The sequence below is a fragment of the Balaenoptera ricei genome, chromosome 17, assembly GCF_028023285.1.
Source record: "Balaenoptera ricei isolate mBalRic1 chromosome 17, mBalRic1.hap2, whole genome shotgun sequence".
Taxonomy (NCBI): domain Eukaryota; kingdom Metazoa; phylum Chordata; class Mammalia; order Artiodactyla; family Balaenopteridae; genus Balaenoptera; species Balaenoptera ricei.
Genome location: NC_082655.1, coordinates 28,089,898 through 28,113,054, shown reverse-complemented (window position 1 = coordinate 28,113,054; position 23,157 = coordinate 28,089,898). Strand labels below are relative to the sequence as shown.

Genomic DNA, 23,157 nt, shown 5'->3' with positions numbered 1-23,157 from the left:
TTTGATTGAAACTGTAAGCTATTAGAAAAGTATTGCCCCTTGCCAAAGAATGCAGCACGTTTCCATTTAACCAAAATCTCTTTTAGCACTAAAATTTTAATTTTTCCACTCTATGAAAATATTTCTAAAATGTTCAAGACATTTTCCTGCCCTCATACACATTATTTTCTGCCAACTCCACCATCACACTGACTCAGTCTGTTTCTGGAACATCAATTATTGCATTAAGTGCTACAAAACATTTAAAGCCTGAAACACTTAGAAGGTCACTATGCTTTTCAGTGGTCTTTTGTCTGCTTTTTCATATCTTCCCATCTCTTTCTTCATTGTCAAGCCATCAGCTGTCAATTAATGCTCTTTTCAGTGCCCTCCTATAGCAAACACTCCCCCCATTTTATGTGAATTGGGAGACATGACCTGCTAGAATTTTGTTTTAAATAAACATATAAGTTCTGTGGGATAGTTTTAAGGGTTTTCCTGTAAACAAAGTGCAAGGAATTTCTGATATCTATTTTAAGAGCAACAAATGACCATTCTTAACATTTACTAAGGAATTACTTTGTGCTAGGTCCAATGTTGGGCATTTTACATTCTTTAATCTGTTTAATTGTCACAATAACCCATTTTACAGATGCCGAATACCAAGTTTCCGGAAGATAACAAGTAGCTGAAGAGTGCACAGTTATAAAGAGGTGGTATGGAACTGTGAACCTAGTATACTGGGCTCCTGAGTCTGGTGGTTAGAAAGTGTCCCCCCAGCCCTGCCTTCCCCCCACTTTTTTCTGAAGAAACAAACTGGGTAAGCTGTGAGTCTCCTCTTTGTAGCTCAAGTTATTATAAGAATGTATGTCCTACCCGCACCCCATCCTGTAAATTGTCTCTTTTATTTCACAGAACTAACTTTGAAGTGAAAGGGACAATGCTTGTGATAAGCACGGGAACAGCTGCAGGCTATCGGCTGTGTGTGAAAAAGCCTCAATCTACTAAGGGAACCAGTGTTGATTAATCATTAACCCAGTTGGTGCCTTCAGAGTTTTCCAGCAAATGCCTCTGAATGTGGGAAATCATCTTCTTAAAGTAACCCATCCTCTGTTATTGTTGTGAGGTTATTACAGTTCATCTGGCCAGGTCTCTGATTTCAATAGCCTGGGTGGTGTCTGATGACAAGGGAATACTAACTTAGTCTGAATGCTGATGGCAGAGGTGACATCTTTCAAATGCAGATTTCAACATTTCAGTTTCTAAATGTGGGTTTCTTTTCAATTATAGTGACCCTAACTATTTGCTCTTGACCTATCTCCTTAACCGGGAGGTGTTTTTTCTCCCTTTCACATTTTCTACATATTTGTTTAAATTGCGTAATTCTTTCCCCGGCTCTCCCACAAGCCTTGTGTAGGAAGGATTTAGTACTTGCATTTGTAGAACAATGACACTGGGTCTTTTTCTCCTTTGGGTTAAGATGCTCCCCAAGTAGAAAATCAAGCATTAAAGGAGGCCCAGGAATGTCATTTAATGTCCTAGCACAGAAATCCAATTAGGCCTTTCCTTTCTAGGTGAGAAAAATCTCATCAGGAAAACTGACTGTGAACTACATATAGGAAAAGCACCTGGGAGAAGGAATGGTAGCACCGCAGATCCCTCAAAAAGTATTGGAATTAACGTATACACACTACTATATATAAAATAGATAACTAATAAGGACCTACTCTATAACACAGGGAACTCTACTCAATAATTTGTAATGACTTATATGGGAAAAGAATCTAAAAAAGAGTGCATATATGTGTATGTATAACTGATTCACTTTGCTGTACAGCAGAAACTAACAACATTGTAAATCAACTATACTCCAGTAAAAATTATTAAAAAAAAAAGTTCCCAATCAGAATGCCTTCGTTCCCTTCCTTTTAATCTGTACTGCAGCCCAGATTTATTGTAGTTTTCTGCCTTAAATGATAAGGTCCCTACGAGCAGGGATGATGTTGAGGTCATCTTTGCTTATCTTCCCCATGCTCCTCCCACACTACACATGATTCCTCGTACACTCCGTTCTCAAAGAAGTATTTACTCAACACCTACCTAATGACAGACATTGTATTACACTCTGGAGATTCAGTCTTAAATGTGTGCTGAGTTGACATGAAAAAGGCAAAGCCATTATTCAACTGAACTGCAGGGATGTTTTCTTTCGCTCTTTGGTGGTAATTTTTAATTAAATCTGCATAGGCATTAAGTGATAGAAGCCAAAATGACAGAAGGCTCACTGCCTCCAAGAAGTTCCAACACGAGTCCTGCCTGGAGGAAGGCAGGGCTTTCATGCTGTGCGCATGCCACAGTACCCTGCTGGAGAGGGCTGGCGAGCTCAGCTCACCTTTCACAGCCCTTCCTGGCACCCTGTGACACAGTTCTCTTCTCCTTCTGCATTAGATACTCAGTAAATATTATTAGCTCTTTATCTGAATGACCAAAGGGGCATTTCAATAACTCTTTTCTGAGATGAACAGCAGTTTCCAGAATCTAGAACAACGGACCTAAAATAAAATGGGCCCAGGTTAATGTTAAAGGGCCCTTGAGCATCTGTACCAGAGACACTAATTGCTTGCTATTTTAATAAACTGGTATTGGTTCTAATGAGTCGATTTATTTTAAAAAAGTAGAGCGCACATCAAGAGCGGAAGATGAGTTTACGCTGAGGGGAGATGGTCACCTGGGGACGGAGGAGGTGGAACATTTTAACCGGAGAGCGGTATCTTCTTGTGGTTTAACGGATTATGTCTCTGCATTTTATAAATTTTGGAGTCACCCAGGGGCCTCGGTTCCAGGATTTCCTCTCTTCCTATTTATGAGAATGACAGATTTATTCTGCTGAAAGTTCAGAGAACTATAGGTCACGGTGCAGATTGTTCTAAATACAAAGAGCTTACTGTCCAGAATTGGGGCCCAGTCAAAAGCTCGAGCAATGGTTTTTAGTGATGACATTAGGAATTTCAGGCAACTAAGAAATAACCTTTAGGGACCCCTGTGACCTTGATAAAATGCAAATAAATAAAAAAATCATGAGGTCAGCACTGCACAGGTGATTTGTTTGCCTCTGAGCAATTAAATCAGAAGCAGTTGACAAAGGCGCTGTTTCAGGCTCTGCCTCTGGGCAAGGGTCATTAAACTAGGAGTCATAAATCCTAATAAAGGAGACCCATGAAACCTCAGAAATAGTATGTGATATTTTGTGTGTGTTTTTCTGGAGTATGGGTCTGTGGCCTTCACTATTCTCAAATGATCCATTATCAAAACAGTATGAAGAACAACTCTTGTTTTCTTTCCTCCCTTCTCCCCTCCCTCCCCCCTCCTTTTTATTCTTTTTGTCTGCATTTTCTTCATGAAAGCATAAGGCTTAAACATTCTTGGCAAGACAAGTAGCTGATCTTTAGCAAGTGAGTATCTTCTGTAGGAACCAGACTTGCTCAGGGTGGATTCTGTACATACACATAGGGTTTTAAATCTTTTGTTAAGATATGATTATTCTTATTATGATTATTGAAACAAGGAAGGGCAAGGATAATCTTAACTGCCATTTAAACTTAGGTTGTTCTTGCTGCACCACACTTTTCTCTTTTTTCACTGTTTCTTTTTATTGTCACCACTGTAAAATGTTTTTGGAATGGGGCCAGGGGGTGGAGGGTTGGTGAATAACAAAAATGAAATAATTTCAGGTTGCATTCAAATCCTACAATACCTTCACAATAAAAATCTACTTTTTCTTCACAATCCATGAAGCAGACACTCTTTCCTGCAGCATTTCATATTCTCAATCCCATAGCCTACCTTTGCTGTTGAGGTCAACCAATGTTGATTGTGCCCTCGATACACACCGGACCCTGTGTGCTAGGAATACAAAAAGAGGGTGACAGGGCTTTTGCTCTTAAACTTACATCCTGTATGCTACAGAAGCAGACTCCATTGGTGACTGCTCCCAGGTTAAAACTGAGAACATTTCTCAAAGGAAGACATACCAATAGCCAATAAGCACATGAAAAGATGCTCATCATCTTTAGCCACCAGGGAAATGTAAATCAAAAGCACAATGAAATACCACTTCACACTCACTAGAGTGGGTATAATCAAAAAAGATAGACAATAACAACTGTTGGTAAGGATGTGGAGAAATTGAAACCCTTATACATTGCTGCTGGTTTGTAAAGTGGTGCAGCCACTTGGGAATACAGTTTGGCAATTCCTCAAAGGGTTAAACATAGAGTTGTCATATGATTCAGCAATTTCATTCCTAGGTATATACCCAAGAGAACTGAAAGCATGCACAAAAACCTGTATATGGATGTTCATGGCACCATTATTCATGACAGCCCCAAAGTGGAAACAATCCAAATGTCCATCAACTGTGAATGGATAAGCAAAATGTGGTCTGTCACCACACTAAGGCAAGATGTTAATAATGCGGGAAACCGGAAGTAGTGGTAGTGAGGGGGGGTGGATATAAGAACTCTGTTACTGTCTGCTCAAGTTTTCTGTAAACCCAAAATTGCTCAAAAAAAAGTCTATTTTAAAATGTGGTATATCCATACAATAGAATATTATTGAGCCATAAAAAGAATGAAGTACTAATACGTGAACCTTGAAAACATTATGCTAAGTGAAAGAAGCCGAACACAAAAGGCCACATATTGTATGATTCCTTTATACGAGATGTCCAGAACAGGCAAATCAGACAGAGGGTAGGTTGGTGGTTGCCAAGGGCTGGAAGAAAGGAAAAGAGGACGGTGACTGCCAATGGGTATGAGGTTTCTTTTGGGGGAGAAAAAAATGTCCTGAAATTGGACAGTGGTGATGTTTGTATGATCTTTTGAATATACTAAATACCACTGAAAGGTACACTTTAAGAGGGTGAATTTTATGGTATATGAATTATTTCTTAATTTAAAAAAAGGAGAACTGAGCTGGGGGTGGGAGGAAGGCAGTTCTGGTTCTTGAGTACACAAGGTAATGGTTTATTTCTTGGCTATAATTACAGGACACTCTTTAATTCATTGTCTCTGTCTTAAACATTGGGGGTACCCAACACCTTTTTCACAATGTCCATCTTTCTCTTTTATATGCTGTCTTCGCCATTGTGTATCATTCTCTGTCTTTTTTATATTTTTCCGAAGCAAAGGACTGTTAACAAATTCATCATGACTAACATTTACCAGGAACTATTAGGAAATGGGATTTCTTCTTCACACAGTTTAAGTTTTGCTCTCAGACTAAACAACATTCTCTTTGGTTGACCAAAAGCAAGAATAATCTCTTTGGTTGACCAAAAGCAAGAATAATCCATTAAGATATGCTATGCATGTCAATTATTCAGGAAGAACAAAAGCAGAGAGAGATGGAAGAGGACACAGAAACTTCCAATGGAAGCGTACACAGGACCAAGCTTTGGCTCTATTGAAATAAAGCCGTCTATAGCTCCTTGCACAATAATGATATCACCAAACAAAAATTAGAAGACAAATGTAAGGAATGGGGCTCATGCAAGCCACTAATCTGTCTTTTCAGGCTCATTAATATGTATAGTACAACTGGTTATACTGAAGAAAATAAAGCAATATAGGGGTTGTCTCTCAATGCCAATACTCAGGTCCTTTTATTTTCAAGTTATAACTTTAATTTCACTAAAACTATATTTGTTCATATACTGTATATATTTCTGAGATGGAAAATATTTATTTATATATTGCAAATTCTGAGAACTGACCTTTTCTGAGGTTCATGGCATCTCATTCACTGTAATAATAATCTCCATTTCATCTCATAGCTTTTACTATTTTGTAATTATTGAACATTCTATGTATATACATATTGAATATATAGCAACATATTCATATTTAAATCTTTAAAAGCAAATAAAATAACTAGGTCAGCAAGTATGCCCAGCCCTACAGATGTGCATCAAGATAACCTGTTCTTTTCACAATTTGTGCACACTTTAAATGGTACCAAGTAATTTCCCAGTATAATTTATGCTAGACTTAATTATATAGTTTAAATGTCTGTTAGACCATTCAGTTAACATTTCTTCAAATTTCCTCCCTTTTTTACATGTCTTTATAACGGACACATATGTCACTATGCATTCTCAATTATTAAAAACTAGTACAGAAAATATTCCACTCTATGCTCTACCTCCTTTACTTAAAAAAAAAAAAAAAAAAAAAGATGTTTCTGGGTGCTAGGTACAGCATTAGTGTTCCCTACCTTGATATCCAGGTGTTTCATTTCAAATTTCATCTGAAATCCCTCTAGTCATATTGCTCCAGTAAGAACATGAAGAGTTTACGTACACTCACCTGGCTTTACAAGGCCTGACTTTGGTTCCTTCTTATGTCGAGCTGACTGGATGCTTCCCTCACCAACCATTCCAACTGTGCATTTCTTTCTGGTAAAGTCTTCATCACTTCCAGGGCAAAAGCCAACAGGGCTGCTCCCAGCATCCGAGGGCGTTTTCACGGGAGATACTGACTGACTACTAGGACAGCCTGTGTCATCTGGAAGACAAGAATCGATGAGTGTTTAATGAGGAGGGAGGAAATCAATGATGGCAAAGGGAGGGCAGGCATGCCCTCCCCCCAGCTCAGAGCGCCATGCCCATGCGCGCTCACACACACGTACTCTGCTCAAGAGGCCCGGGTTGACTCCTGTGGGTGACTTGCCTTTTATTTTCCATATTCTGGCCAATCATGTTAACAAAGGAAATAACAGCTATTATAAAACATTTTAAGGCAAAACCTGACAAGATTTTGCATCACAAATATTTCTGTAACATTCTTATTGTCAAAACCTAAATTAGTTTGTTTTGACACTTGAGGTAGTATACTTTTGGGTCATAATCGTCCATAAATTTTTGATGGGGTAGGTAATAAAACGTTTGCCAGAGCAATTCAGGATTGTTAATATAAAGTCTTCGGGGTTGTCGGTGTTAGGAAAAAGTTACTTGAATATTATTGACCACACCCAGTTTTTGATTACTGGGCCTATCAAGTGGTTAACAGAGTTTGATAGAGGCGAGAGCTGGCTTTCGGAGTTCAAGGAAGCAGAAGGCAGTGATCCTGTTTTATTATCAAATGCACTCAACCAAAAACACATCAGTCAGATATCTTGCTGCCTGGGGTAAATGGGTAAAATAAAAATGATATTCAAATTAAAAATATTCCCTTAACTTTCAAGTTATATATTACTACCATGGTCATTACTATAAGTTAATATGCATGATATGAAGTGACCTGTGTAGATGCTTATTAAGCAAACAGGAAAGTTGCATTGCTGACTCCTATAAATGCTTTCCATATCTATTAAATATTTATAATGGTTGGTTAATTCATTTATACTGTGGTGAGAACTGTATGGGAATTTAAAGCCAATCAACATTACTTAACAGTATGTCTACTCAAACTAATCAATTAGTGGTAAATCTTCACTGCTAAATAATTCTTTATTATATGGAAATATTTTGATGTCAGAGTTACTTTAGTAACTAAGTGGGCAAAAAATGAATAAGGACATTTAGTACTAATAACTTTTAGGACTATTACACTTTTATAGATATTAAAGGAACTAAAATAATTTGCCATCTAGCAAAGGCTATCTTAAAACTTCATAGCTTGAATGAAGACAGAAACAGAAGTAGTTCTGAATAAAATATACTGGTTGCCTGAATTAAGATGACTAGAATCCATCTAAAAAGTAATTGCCTTTGCTTCATTTTTGGCCTTTACTTCAATTTTCATTATGAAATAGCTAAGTTCCTAGAACAAAGTGAACTTGGCACTAGTAAAATGAAGTATTTCCCTTGTATCTTTTTTGACTTTTGGACATATTAGTCTATATAGGACCTCAATGGTCTGTTTCTGGAAGTAAATGGTTTTTAGTGCACGGTTCATACCTTCTGTCTTTGTTGCTCTTTTAAACGTGCTATGTTCTTCCTGAATTGAAGAAACTTTGGCCCTGAATCACTGTGATGAGAATCCTCTTGGCTGCTACTGCTTCGCTATTGTCCCTGGCTTTCTCCTACATTTGCATGTCCCATGCTTCAATCCAAAGAAATCTGAGCTCCTTTCAATCCAAAGAAATCTGAGTGCAAAATTGCTAATTACTCAGACAGATTCCAGCACTTTTACAAGGTTCAACAGGTCTGCACATGGCCTTGGGAGAGCCTGGTTCCTGATTCCTATCCCAAAGCAGAGAAGCTCAAATGATAGAGGTCTAATCATCCAAAATTACCTATTGTCTTTAAAAAGTATTTCCCTATGAGTCAGTTCCATAAATTACTTCTTTTAAAAGAGAGATGGCCCAAATTAACAAAAATCCATGCTTCAGATTCTCTACCCTAAAAGGTAATTTTTCTTGAGAACTCTCAGACTCAAAGGGACAAAATTAAACAATTTCCAGTATTGAGAAACACTGTTGAAATTGTAATTTAAGTAAACAGAAAACGAATGTGTTTTGTTTGGTTCTACTATCATTTTGCCAGAGTTAAATAAGAAGGAATGTGGATATGCCATGTTTTCAGTACTAGTCATTTCAAGGATTAAGTACTAGGGTCTGATTAAAAATTGGGGACTGAAGTTATTCAGGATGGTGGCAGTTTAGGGAAGGCAGTAGCAATTTTTCACCTGGCATGTATGCCTCACCTGTCATCAATATTTACAGCCAATAACTCCAGGGGCAAGAATTGAGAAGATGAATACCTAAATAAATCTTTAACTTCAGGTACCTCGTACAGCATTTGAATCATTACCTAGTAAACAACTGTTCATTTATCACCTCTTAACTGTCTGGTATTGCACTTCACATTGAGGGGGAAACGAGAGGGATATGAGACATCGTCTTTCATTAAACAAATATGTATCAAGTCCTGGCACTGAACCAGCCACAGGCACTGTACCCAGCCCCCATACTGATGGAGCTTATAAGTAAGTAAAAGGGGTTGGTAAATATCACTTCCAGCGCATAGTTCCTGTAAACTGCTAAATCTGTTAAGGCAAATCCATACCCAAGAAAAACTGAGTTATCAGAGAAGCTTGGGGCATTTGCCTGTTTTGTCTAATGGGACCAACACTAACAAAGGAATCTGGTTTTGGAAAGGGCAGGGCCATTAATTTTCCTACTACAGAGACCACACTTTAAGTTATGCAAACTAAGCCCCAAGCAAAAGCAACAGAGCTTCAGTACCAGAGAGTCATCTGGTCACCTGTGGCACCTGAGGTATTTTCCTCTGTGCAGCACTGAAGAAGTGGTTATTTTTTCAACAAGTCTTGTTTAGGGCCCCTTCCCTCCTCCCCCTCCCCTTCCCTCCTCTTCCTCTTCCTCCTCCTTTTTAACTTCATGATCAGAGCTGGAAGCAGACCACCAGTCCAGATGAAGATAATATTCCTTTCCAAAATGCAATGCAAAATATTCTTAGTTCACATTTACTCCAAGATTCTAAGAATAGGGAGCCAAGTTGATGTTCTTTGCTTGTTCATGTCTCATCTTACTATGTGCCAAACTACATGCGGATCCAGCACATATTAAAGAGATTTATTTATTAAACCTGCTTCAGTTAAACACTTTGTGTGTGCCTTCTGTTCCTTGCTGCTACCTTGACTGTTGAATTTGTCTTGTAGAATTATAGCTTTTATCAGTTATGTTAGTATAAAGAAATTATCAATGAGAAAAATTTCTAATATGACACCATGAAGAAACTGTTTCTGGGCAGGAAATGGCAGAAATCCTGAATGATTTACTCAGAAAAGTGTGGGTTGTTTCAGATTTCCAGAATGGAGAAAAGTAAGAACATTTCAGCCTGGTTTTAGCATAAGGGAAGCTTTCCTCCAAGGCTTTAGGAAGAGAGTGTAGGAGACTGTCAGTTCTACTGCAGAGAAATGAGTTTTTCTTTTAAAACACACTTAAACACACACCCACACCAGCTCTTACATAGTTGAGTTTTTACATTTCTTTCTCTACTATTCATGGTAAGTATAACTTCATTAAAAAAAATATACACGCAATAGGACCACTTTCCATGTTTTACACAGTGTGATCCATTTGGGATGGAGCCATATGAGATGATTTCCTTCCAGGGTCAACAATTTAAAACCCCATTTACTTGGGTCTGGGATGGCCCCTGGTGGATCTCAGGTAAAAGTGACCCACATCGAGGCCAAATCTAAATGATCACCATCTGCACTGAAGGAGACTAATTTACATGCCCTGTTTTATTTATACTGAGGAATAAGTTCTTTCGCTGATTTGTTCTTGTTTGTTTGCTTTGAATACATCAACCCACAGGATTAAGGATAAGTGAAGAATATTTACAGATCCAGGAACCTCCAGAAGTTGTGGCCCACCTCAAGTGCTGTAAGAAATATACTACTAACTAGTTTCCAAATTGGTTTTAAGGGAAAAAAATTTTAAGGTCTATAAAGACAGATGAGAGAAGCAGACATCTAATATAATTTTGTAGTCCGGAGGTTGTTAAAAAATGATTTTTAATCTATTTTCCTCTCCCTTTACATTACAAGCTTTTTGAGAATATAGGATATAGTTAATAATTGTAAAATGACTCTACTTATAATTCTGAAAAAAGTGTGTATAAGTATCTTTTAAAATAATTTGTATCTTATTTTAAATGACTAAAGAAACTTGCTAAATTAAAGAAAATCTTCTGTTGGGTTGTTAAAATTTTAACAGATTTTTTAATTATAAAAGTAATAATCTTTAATGCAGAAGATGTAGAGTACAGAAACGTACAAAGAAGTAAAAAAAAAAAAAAAAAAAGGAGGGGGGGGATAATATTTTCCTATAATTGTACTGCCCAGAAAAAATATGTAACTATTCGGCATACTTCTTACTGATTTTTTATACATATGATTTACTTGCTTGCTTGCTCTTCGTTTTGTTAAAATTTCAACATACATTATAGTCTCATCACTCTGTTATCGAAAATTTCTCCCTGGAATTTGTCAGGCTAGAAAGAAAGAAGCTATTAAGACTAACAATAGCCAACACAAAGGGTCCCCACTGGCCAAAGATGGAATAATTTGAGCATCAAAAAGAATAATAAATGCAAATGACTGATAATCATTGGATATACTTTAAAGATCTATGAGTTAGTTCAAAGTAATACAAAATAAAACTAAAAAAGAAAGGCCCGTAATTTTCTTTTTTTGTAGTGTCTTTGTCTGGTTTTGGTATCAGGGTGATGGTGGCCTCATAGAATGAGTTTGGGAGTGTTCCTTCCTCTGCAATTTTTTGGAAGAGTTTGAGAAGGATGGGTGTTAGCTCTTCTCTAAATGTTTGATAGAATTCACCTGTGAAGCCATCTGGTCCTGGACTTTTGTTTGTTGGAAGATTTTTAATCACAGTTTCAATTTCATTACTTGTGATTGGTCTGTTCATATTTTCTGTTTCTTCCTGGTTCAGTCTTGGAAGGTTATACCTTTCTAAGAATTTGTCCATTTCTTCCAGGTTGTCCATTTTATTGGCATAAAGTTGCTTGTAGTAGTCTCTTAGGATGCTTTGTATTTCTGCAGTGTCTGTTGTAACTTCTCCTTTTTCATTTCTGATTTTATTGATTTGAGTCCTCTCCCTCTTTTTCTTGATGAGTCTGGCTAATGGCTTATCAATTTTGTTTATCTTCTCAAAGAACCAACTTTTAGTTTTATTGATCTTTGCTATTGTTTTCTTTGGTGAAAAGGGAACCCTCTTGCACTGTTGGTGGGAATGTAAATTGATACAGCCACTATGGAGAACAATATGGAGGTTCCTTAAAAAACTAAAAATAGAATTACCATATGACCCAGCAATCCCACTACTGGGCATATACCCAGAAAAAACCGTAATTCAAAAAGACACATGCACCCGAATGTTCATTGCAGCACTATTTACAATAGCCAGGTCATGGAAGCAACCTAAATGCCCATCAACAGACGAATGGATAAAGAAGATGTGGTACATATATACAATGGAATATTACTCAGCCATAAAAAGGAACGAAATTGAGTCATTTGTTGAGACGTGGATGGATCTAGAGACTGTCATACAGAGTGAAGTAAGTCAGAAAGAGAAAAACAAATATCGTATATTAATGCATGTATGCGGAACCTAGAAAAATGGTACAGATGAGCCAGTTTGCAGGGCAGAAGTTGAGACACAGATGTAGAGAATGGACATATGGACACCAAGGGGGGAAAACTGCGGTGGGGTGGGGATGGTGGTGTGCTGAATTGGGCGATTGGGATTGACATGTATACACTGATGTGTATAAAACTGATGCCTAATAAGAACCTGCAGTATAAAAAAACAAACAAAACAACTAATACTAAACTTTCATTGGGTTATTTGTATGGAAATATGTTAATATAAATGTTTCAGACATTACATGAAATTTCTAAAAATCTTATATTTGTACTTGTATGGAAATATGTATGGAAATACGTTAATATAAATGTTTCAGACATTACATGAAATTTCTAAAAATCATATTTGTATTTGTATGGAAATATGTATGGAAATATGTTAATATAAATGTTTCAGACATTACATGAAATTTCTAAAAATCTTGTACTTGTATGGAAATATGTATGGAAATATGTTAATATAAATGTTTCAGACATTACATGAAATTTCTAAAAATCTTATATGTTCTGGTATAATGTTATAAGTAATAATCCTAGTTATTACTTTAAAATGTATATCTCAGAAATAACTAATTTTCTTGTCAACTGCATTATTATGAACTTTCATCAAATCTTTAACCGTGGTCATTTTTAAGTCTTTTGTCATTTACAGACAGTTCTGGGTGTACTCTGATGATTTTGCAAATATGTTCCTATAAAAGGGTTTCATCTTCAAGAAATTCATGGAAAAGACTCTGACAAGTACAGGTTTCTGGTAACGGACTGTACTGCTGAACTGAATGAATAAGCATTTTCAGAACTCTAATGAAAAACTGATGAACTCATAAAAGTGCTAACAAAAGATCAAGATGAAAAAAAAAAATTAATTACATGGGACTGAGTGAACTGATGAGGATGAGTATAATTTTTGTGACTTTCTGTCTGAATTAAAAAAAAAAAAAAAATCCCACAAGGACTCAGAGGCAAAGAATATACAAATCAATTTTCACTGCAAAGTAAAGGAGCTGTTACAGTGGAGGATTACTGGACTGAATGTCAATATTATGACATAGTATGAGTGTGTTTCATGTTTCGTAATTGCAATCATTGTTGCTTTTGTTGTGGTCATCCATGTACAATGCTTGGTGTCAGTCGATTTATCTCTTGTAAAAATAAAATACAGTGTGTGTGTGTGAAAAAAAAAAAAAAAAAAAAGAACAGAGTCACACATGCAGAAAAAAGAAAGGCCCTTTCAACTCCCCCAAAATCCCAACCCACTGAAAATCTTTGGAAGTGACCCAGGGGCCAATTCTTTATATTGAAATTTGGCGATTAAAAGGAAAGAAAGAATGAACATATATCCTGATTGTAGAAAATGTTACTGGACAAACTGTATTTCAGGATAACTTAAATCGCTCATTGATATTGGGAAGTTCTCCCTTACAGAAGCATTCTGGTTAATGAAAGTAGATGGAATAGCAGAAAATTAGTACAGTTGACCCTTGAACATGCGGGTTAGGGGTGCCAACCTCCATGCAGTCGAAAACCCACGTGTAACTTGGCAGTGGCCCACCACATAGGTGGTTCCATACCCAAGGATTCAACAAACAGTGGATCATGTAGGACTGTGGTATATCGCTATTTTAAAAAATCTGAGTATAAATGGGCCCACACACTTCAAACGCATGTTGTTCAAGGGTCGACTGTATTTTGCAATTATTTATAATGAAATACTTGATTTAGGCACCAAACATAATGGATGAAACAATCAGACAAAAGGCTGATGGAGAGCCTGCAGCAGAGGGATCAAGCCTCACCCATTTGTACCAACTGAGTATTCTTAGCGTCGCTGACAGTGGGGTACCAGACGTTATATACCTTCTGATGGGATGTGAGATGAAGCACACGGCATTCTCCACATTCTTGCCACAAAAAAACTGTCCCTGAATCTAACCAAGCTTTAAAGCTAATGTCCACCTTATAAACTAGATGGAGAACAGTAATGGGTTAAATCAGGGGTTGGCAAACTGCAGCCTGCAGGCCAAATCCTGTCAGCTGCCTGCTTTTGTAAATCAAATGTTATTGGAACACAGCCCAATACTTTACATAGTGTCAACTGTGGCTTTCAAGCACAAAGGTGAATAATTACAACAGAGATCATCTGGCCAGCAAAGCTGAAAATATTTCCTATATGGTCCTTTTCAGAAAAAGTTTGCTGGCCTCTGGGTTAAATGACACCATGAGGAAGCAAACAGGCACTTTTGAGACAACTAGGGCTAGTAGTTTCAGTGTTCTCTAGTGTACCAAGGAATTATGTTAAATTCCTTGTTAAATTATGTTAGTAATGAAAATGGCACTGTGATTACGTAAGAAAATGTCCATTTTTTTAAAGAAAGCATGCTGAAGTATGTAGGTAGACATGAAATAACATATGTCTGGATATATGCTTTAAAATGCTTCAGCAAAGTAAAAGAGAAAAGAGAAAAAGGGAGAGATGTAGCAAATATGACAGCATCTTGCTATTAATCTGGATAAATTGGGCAAGCAGCTTATTGGTGTTCATTGTAGTATTATCTCTTCTTTGGGTATGTTTTTAAAAGTGTCAAAATGTTTTATTTAATTTCTCAAAAACATTATTTTAAATAAGTAACTATTTAAAATAGGAACACAGTGTTTCTAAAAATCAATTCCTTCTTGTAGGGTATTTTAGGATGTTTCCAATTTTCTCACTATTATTGAAATTGCTTTAACACCACATTTTACAGATAAATCTCTTGTCAAAATTTTTATTATCTCATAGAACATATCTCTAAAAATGGATTACTAAGACTTCCGAGAAATCTGAGGCAATTTATATTCCTATTATATTGTATGAGAGTATCCCACTTATTAAATTCCTGCCAATAATGAATACTAGTTTGTTTGCATTTTTGCCAAGTTAATAATGCAAAGTGTATTTCTGATGTTTTAGCTTGCATGTATTTAATTATCAGTGAGGCTTAATGTCCTTCATATGTTTGCTGGCCTTTTATTTTTACACTTATCCTATGTATTGTTCATGTCCTCTGACAACTTTTCTATTAAGGTGTTAAGGAATTCTTATTGATCTGTAAGAAATCCTTATATATGAAAGGCATAGCCCTTTGGCATATTTCACCAAGTTTGTTTGCTTTTAGTTTATAATGTTTTTGACAACCAACCTTTTCTAATTTCTAGTTGTCAAATCTCTCCATATTTTCCTTTGTGATGTCTTCCAATGCTTTAATGCTTAGAATGTCCTTCTTATTAACTCCAAGATCAATTAACTATTACCTACACTTTCTTCTAGATTTTTATAATTTCAGTTTTTATTATATCAAATCCATCTGGAATTCATTTTAAAATGCAGTGTAAGGTTAGATGTTAACTGTACTGTTATTATTATTTTCTTAATTTTTAGGAAATTTATCCTTTCCATATTACTTTGAAATGCTTTTCTGATAAAATTTTGAAAGCAATGAATATTTTTTGCAAAGTGAATATATATATACACACACATATATACATTTGTATATATATATTTTTTAATCCACATTTTAAAATATTAGGATTGCCCGAAGTGTGTGTGTGTGTCATATAATTTCCTGATATTTAACTGAAGTGTCTAACAACCAGTGCCATCCAACACATTTGGTGGCAATTATGATGACCAAGTTCCTACTTCAACTTCCTTGTAACCTAAAGATTACATATAAAATATTTCTTCAAAGTCCAAGAAACATCTCTAGAACTTCTGGTTCACTTCTGAATTTAGATCTCAGAGCTCATTTGTTTTCCAAAATGCTGAACTAAACAATTCCAAAAGACATACTTAAAAATAACATCAGGCGGAAGAAAACGTGGTTTTGTGCCATAATGTCTTGAAACATTCAGTTACGGTTTGATGCTGTTCAATGTTCAGTTGCATAATTTGGAGGAAGAATCATTTCTATTTTAAGGAAACATTACTTGAAACTATATAGAAATCTAGTTGATTCTCATGAATGACAAAAGTGTTTACAGACTATTTATTCATCCATTCAACAAATATTTACTGAGTATCTACTACGTGCCAGACACTGTTATAGGTGTTACTAGTCTTACTGCTCCAGACACAGACATTTTTTAAGATAGTCCAATGGAGACAGATAAAATGTCATAGCTTAAACTCATGGTTAATCTGAACCCTGTGAAATTCTTACTACAAACCATTCAATGCTCTGAAAGGATGTAGGTAGGTAAGAAAAGTAACATTTATTAAGTAGCTATCATGTGGCAAGATACTAATTTTTATCATATAATTTTAATAATATCTCATTTTTATAGGTGGAAAAACTGAGGCTCAGAGAGGTTAACCACACACAGCCACACAGCTACTAAGGTATGGACCCAAAGATTCAAACTCAGGTTTGTCTGACTGTAAAGTCCTTGTTTTTCTCACCACCACAAGCTAACTGTTTTCTAAATTTTCCTACCTATGTTTGCTCCAAGAGGAGACAGCAGAAATTCTGGGAATGCTCAAATTAAAAACAGACAAAGGAAGCTGTTAGAAAGAAGCCATCCCATCATAAACAGACCACAAAATTTGAGGCAAAAAACCCTAGCTGTTTCCAGTTTTTGCTTCAACACAGTAACCATTTAATGCATGCAGTTCAGATAATTTTGCATTCTAGGCTTTCAGTAGCAAAATTTGAACTTCTATTCCTTCACCTAATTTTAGCATCTTTTCGGAGTGAGAATTCACAGGTCTACAAGTCTCCACACTAATTTTGCTTCAGTATTATACAATGTGACACTACACAATTGCCAATGTTGAAGTGTAAGAATCTCATTCATCCATCCATCCATCCTTCCTTCCCAAAAATGATTACTGATTTCCTATTGTGTGCCAGATAGTCTTCAAGATATTAGAAATGTAATGATGACCAAGACTCTAAGATCCTTGTCCTCAAGGAGTTCACATTCTAGTGGTGGAGACAGTTAATGAAGAAGTAAAAAAACACAGAGAGAAGAAATTTTGATTGTGATGTACTGTTAATGAAACAAACTGGGTGATATTATAGAGACTAGCTAGGTGGGAGGTCAGAAGGTACTTCATTAGACAGGTTGTCATGGAAGGTCCTGAAGAGGTAATTTGAATTGAGACCAAAAAAAATGAGAAGGAACCATTCCTGGAAAAGGCAGGGAAGAGAAAAGTCCAGGAAGAGGGAACAAGGAGTTTGGTGCACTGAGGAAACTGAGAAGAGGCCCGGAAAGCTGAGGGCAGAGAAGAACTGATGATGAGGCTGAAGGCAGGTGGTAGTCCGAGCATGTGCAGGATTATAGGCAGGAAACCTACATTAATCTCCAGTGCAATGGTAGCCATCGTGTGCATTAAGCAGGAGATGACCATGATTGGTCTGTGGAGAACAGACTGAATTAATGATGTTATGTCTTGCTAATATTTATTGAGTGCCTACTAAGTACCAGGTATGTTTAGAATACTAAACACTTAATGAATTTAATTAACTTAATCTCTTTGAGACAGGCACTAATAAGATAGGCATACAAAACCAGCACTAGAGTTTAAGCCACCTCCCTGAGGCTACAGTAAGCCGTGGATATGAATCCAAAGAGGCTAACTGCAGAGGCTCCTTCTTAACCCCTATGCTGTGTGGCCCCTTTAGGAATGAAGGCTTAGAAGCAATAAACCCACGTGGAGACCTCTGTCATAGTAGAAATGAGAGATGACAGTGGTTTGGGGTGGTAGTAGTAAAAATTGAGAAAAGGAGATGGATTTGGGATACATTTTGGGAACATAATTGGAAGCATTAAGATATGACAATGAAAAGTAGGAAGGGGTCAAGAATACCTTCTAGGTTCTTTGCTTAAGCAATGGAGAATATGGTGGTCACTTCTGAGTTTGGAGAAAAATGGGTTTATGAGTTTGTGGGGGGTAAAATTAAGAATTCTGGTTTTGATACGTTAAATCTGAGACACAAATTAACCAGGACGCTGGAGATATCAAGGAGGCAGTTGGATATGTGAGCCTAAAGCTCAGAGGAGAGGTCGGGTCGGGGAGCATCACCATCCTACAAGTGAGGAATTTAAAGATTTGAGCCCTTGGGGAGGGCAGGAAGAGAGGAGGGCTGAAGACTGAGGCACCTGACCCTGTAAGGGGGGAAGGGATGGGCTGGAGCTAACAAAGACTCTCAGGGGGTGGGACCTCAGGAGACAAGGAGGAAAACCTTTCCTAAGAAAGAAGCTTGTTCAACCGTGTTGAGTGCTGCTGGGAAATCAAGGAAAATGAGGACAGACAAGAGGATGTCAGATTCACCAACGTGGTCACTCACGTGCTTGACAAGGGCAAATTACGGAGATAGGATTTTGGAGAAGTTTTGCTTGTGAAGAGGAGCGGGGAAATAAGATGGCAGGTGCAAGGTGATGAGGGGCCAAAGGGAACTTAATTTCTCTGAAGGATGTGTAAACCCGAGCGTATGTGTGTGCCGATGGAGGTGAGCTTGTTAAAGTAATTGGAACGAAGCACCTCCACGAAGACATGCAACAACCTACGTCTATAAAAACCAAGTGGAGAACTGAGAAATTACTTAATGAACGTTTCCCTGGTTTCTTGGAGACAAAATAATCATTTCCCATATAAACATTCCCGGGATTTCTGAGCTATTTTGGAGCCTTGAGTGCTCCCATAAAAGTCATTCTGGTGCAGCACTCGGCAGCAAAGGAGCACGTGAAGTGAAGTGAGGTGAGGCAAGTCCACTTCTTCACAGGACTCGTGCTTTCTCTCAAACAAGGGCCTCTACTTGGTTTTCTACCAAGCGCCAAGTTGTCTGATTTGTATGAGCAACCACAGGAGGAATTTGGAGGGGTAAATATCTTGGTCCAAATAGTCAATGTAGTATAATGACACATTATCTAGGAGTTTTGGTGAGGGAGCAGCCGATGCTGAAACTGGGAACCAGGGTGGCTCAGTCACTGCCAGGAGACAGGTGAGCCCCAGCAGGGGGAGTGGGGAATTCTTCTGTCTCGCAGGCTTTTATTTCTCCTGTTCTTTCTTTCACAGGGTTATGATCTTTCCAAAACAGGGATGTTACTAATACTTCTGATCTTCCCTCTTCTTAGTAATATGAGTTTATTTGCAGTTTCTAAGCCATACCTTTATAAAGATTTGTTTTTTTTTTAAGGGTCCTCGTTGGGAGAAGATAGCAGAGAGGGAGAAGCGGAGAGGGAGGGAGGTGAGCTGGAAGGTAGGAAGGAAAGAATAGAGACACAGAGACAGACACTAAGAAGCTATCTCTTGATCTCTTGAGAACCTTGTAAGAAGGAAACTGCAAACCACTCTTAGGACACCTGAATTACAGTGAGCTCTTTTGCAGCAATGTAAATCCTTTCCCCCTTCCTTCTATTTTTTCTCACATTGAGAATTTGAAGATAGTGCTTGTCAAGATGGAGTAAGGCATAAAAATGGAGAAATGTTAAAGAACATTAAGGAAAAAACAATGCTTATTATACAGTTTGTGTAATTGCTACATGTCAATTTTTTTCTATTTGGAAAAAAAGAAATTGCTTTAGGGAATATATGTGAAGCATGGTATTTACTTCACTTTAAAGAAAAGGTACAAAGAAAGAAAAGGGAGAGAGAAAGAAATATGCTCAGGAACAAGTTAGTTCCAGTGACATTCACAAAATGAAATTCTGAATTTTGAAAGCTAGCCTCAGAGATGAAAGGTCCATCCACAGAAGAATGGCTGAATAAATGAAGGCCCTCCAAACAGTGGAATACCAGCTGTCATTACAATGAATGGGGGCACTTCTATGTACTGACAAGCAGTGACAGGTGCAGGAACTGCCCGGATTGCACACTCCTGGAGGTCAGGAGTCCTGTCAGGGCTCTTCATCCGTCTAGTTCAGCTCCTTGGATAGCACCTTGCCCACAACAGGCGTTCAGTAAATATTTACTCCAATAAACAGAAAGGGTCACGGGTCAGTACAGCATGATCTCACTTCGGCAAAAAGCAAAACAAGATAAATCCTATAAATGTGATTACATCCACTCTGACATATGTGTTTGCACATGGTTATTAGTTTTGAGTTGAAAACATATAATAATTAGCATTAAGGAAAAGATAATCCTCACAAACACCTCAGAATAAATAGAAGGGCAGGTTAAGGTCCACAGGGTCTCAAGAATTCTGAGAATTGGGTCGGCGTCTAAGATGAATCCTACCTTCAGGGACCCCCACACTAAAGAGGAGAGAATAAGACGGAGCCAGCCAGGAAAGAGGAGGCGTCCTGTGAAAATTCACACGGAGCAGGGCAAAGTTGAAGGATGGGTTTCTAGGGGATGGGGGTGAGTGCTGGGCAAGCCCCCATGATGGGCACTGGGAAGTTTGGTTTGGGTTCCCTCAAAAGAGGGGGCAGTCAGCCCAACACGACTGGCTTCCTGGAGCCAGAGCAGGGTGACCCGGGCAGCGAGTGGTGGGCGGGCGCCACGACCATCCAGCAATGCGCAGAGCAGCTGGGCAGGATCTCGGCTCTGGCAGACGAGGGGCTGGACTGGGTCTCCAAAGCAGGAGATGCCACAGTCCAAGCCCGACAGCAGCGGAGGTTTAGGGCGGTTACTGTGAGCAGGCACCAGCGAAGCCACCTTACAATACAGGCACGCCCAGCAGCCTTGTGGACCCCAAGTGCACGCATCTCCCCTGGGCTTTCTCGGAGTAAAATCCACCTGGGCGGTGCGGCGGGGTGGTGGCCAGGGTCAGGTTGAGTCCTGGGAAACGTGGGTATGTGGCTTTGTGCTGAATTCCTTCTTGACTCTAAACTGGGCTGCTGTTATCTAGATGAAGCGGGTGCCATTTACTGAGATGGGAATTTGGGGGGGATGAAGAGGTGAAGACAAAGAATCCACCGTAAGATTTGGTGGAGGGCACTTCAGTGGAATAGGAGGAGGAAAGCCTGATTGCAGTTGAATAAACAGAGCTCAGGCATCACTTCCTCCAGAAAGCTTTGCTGATACCCAAACCTTCCAGTTCTCCCACTACCAGACACACAAAGCGTGTGCACAACTCACACACTCATATACACTCATACACATGTATATCACTCATGACATATCCACACACACACACCAATCACACACACACATGCACCTCACACACACATCTCACACTTACATATACACACAAAAAAGTAAACAAATAAAAAATAAACCGGGCTTCTGTTTTTCTCCTGGCTTCCGAGTACCAACACTTGAGTGGGGCATTTTCTGATTTTCTTAGCAAGAAAGCTCTCTTCTAGCTACCACAGCACTGGAGGCGTGGTCCTGTTACACAAATGACTCTTTGACATTTAGAGACGCTGAACTCCTCTGGACAGGAATGTTTCCTTCACTGAATAAACCTATTACATTGAGTACTGGGTACCGTTCTAGTTGTTTTACTTCCCAGCAACTAAGTATCCTGCTCTCGATGCATTAACTGAATGAAAATATTTCACTTGTCCTGTTCTCCTAATTATACCTTCTACCAAATTCCAATAAATACTCATTAAAAACCGCTGTGTGTCAGGTATAGTGCAAGGAACTATAGTGTTCCTGCCTTCATGGAGCTTACAGTCTACTGGAGAGTCAGGTAACTAAATATGAAAATTTCAAACCAGGTCACGTGGTCTGATAGAGGAAGCATAAAGAAGAAGCACCTAACCTAGACTGTGAAATGTATCCTTCAGCTACCTACCCTGACCTATGAATAAACTTACCTATATTCATGTGACTCAGGCCTTTCTCTTCTTCCCATATGTGTCTTTCTTGGTCTACCTTGGTCTTATTACAAAGTTATCACTTCTCTACTATTTTCAATCTCTCTCTCTCTTTCTTCTTGTCTATTTTCCCTCAGCCTAAAAACTTTATCAAAATGTCTGTGATTCGATAAACACCCTATCTTTAAATGCAACACTTGTTTTTATTCTATTTTCTCTTTCCCATCCCTGTTAAGCTTTTAAAAAAGGTTGTTTACACACTATTTTGTACCTCCCATTCACATCTCAGCCTGGTGCAATCTGGAGTCCATCCCCACAGTTTTCTGGGACTGTTTCTGCCTAAGATCCCTGATAACCTAGTGGTCTCATCCTTGAGCACTTTTACATACACACCTTACTTACTCTTGCTGCGACCGACATCTGAACCTGTTGGCTGCTTTCTTCTGGGAACGCACTTGTCCTTTGGGATTGGAGACACGGTCACTCCTGGCTCACCTCCTCCCCCTCTATTGCTTGTTCTCAGATGCCTCGGTGTCCTTTTTCTGCGTCCTCTCGTTTTATCTCAGAGTTCTAGCCAGGGTCCTCTAACCTTCTTCCTCCATGTTCTCCCCTTTGGTAATTACAGCCATCCCCCATATTTAGAAAGTTTGCTTTACAAAAAAAGTTTGCTTTACACTTTCAGGAAAGACCTACATTCACACTGTTTTCGATAACCGAAAGAAATCCGAAGAGAATGTTTGCTTTTATGAAAAAACGCAAATATCGAAAATAGCATTCAGCATCTGTTTTGTATCGATCTGTTGTAGAGGTAGCGTGCAGCCCGAGCAGTGAGCGTGGCTGCAGAGCTGGTCCTCCAGGAACTACACTCTACATCTCAGCATCAAGCTGCCAGAGCTTTGAACTGTGTCTGTTGCGTCTGTGCTTTACCTTATTTTGGGCATCCGTTAGCAAGACGTGTCCTAAGGTGACTGCTTCTTCGCTCTCTGCCATTTCTGCTTACAAAAGGTTTCCTAGGATGTTCTACTTTAAGATAGTGGGGCAACCTGTATCATCAAGTCCCTTCACTTCAGCTACCAACATCTCTGACTTCTCTTCACAGCTCCAGACCATTATCTCAAATGCAACAAAGCCTAATCTGAGCTCATTCACCAGACTCATCCTTCTCCCCAGTCTTGCTCCTCCATTTGGGTTCATCCAGTGGAAATTTAGACACCATTCCACTTGTAATTGGTGA

At 38.4% G+C, this 23,157-nt stretch overlaps 1 protein-coding gene across 5 annotated transcripts in view; it reads right to left on the bottom strand.

Annotated features, from left to right (window-relative positions):
• The window catches only part of SYBU (syntabulin), a 74,492-nt gene that overhangs the window by 42,912 nt on the left and 8,423 nt on the right, over positions 1 to 23,157 (bottom strand). For 3 of the 5 annotated variants that reach the window (XM_059901571.1, XM_059901567.1, XM_059901569.1), the window contains exons 3-4: positions 6,345 to 6,542; positions 3,823 to 3,882 (exon numbers count right to left, since the gene is read on the bottom strand). In XM_059901571.1, the coding sequence (XP_059757554.1) occupies positions 3,823 to 3,882; positions 6,345 to 6,542 (258 nt within the window). The remainder of the gene's footprint in view (positions 1 to 3,822; positions 3,883 to 6,344; positions 6,543 to 23,157) is intronic. The other 2 variants (XM_059901573.1, XM_059901568.1) reach the window with 1 other exon arrangement.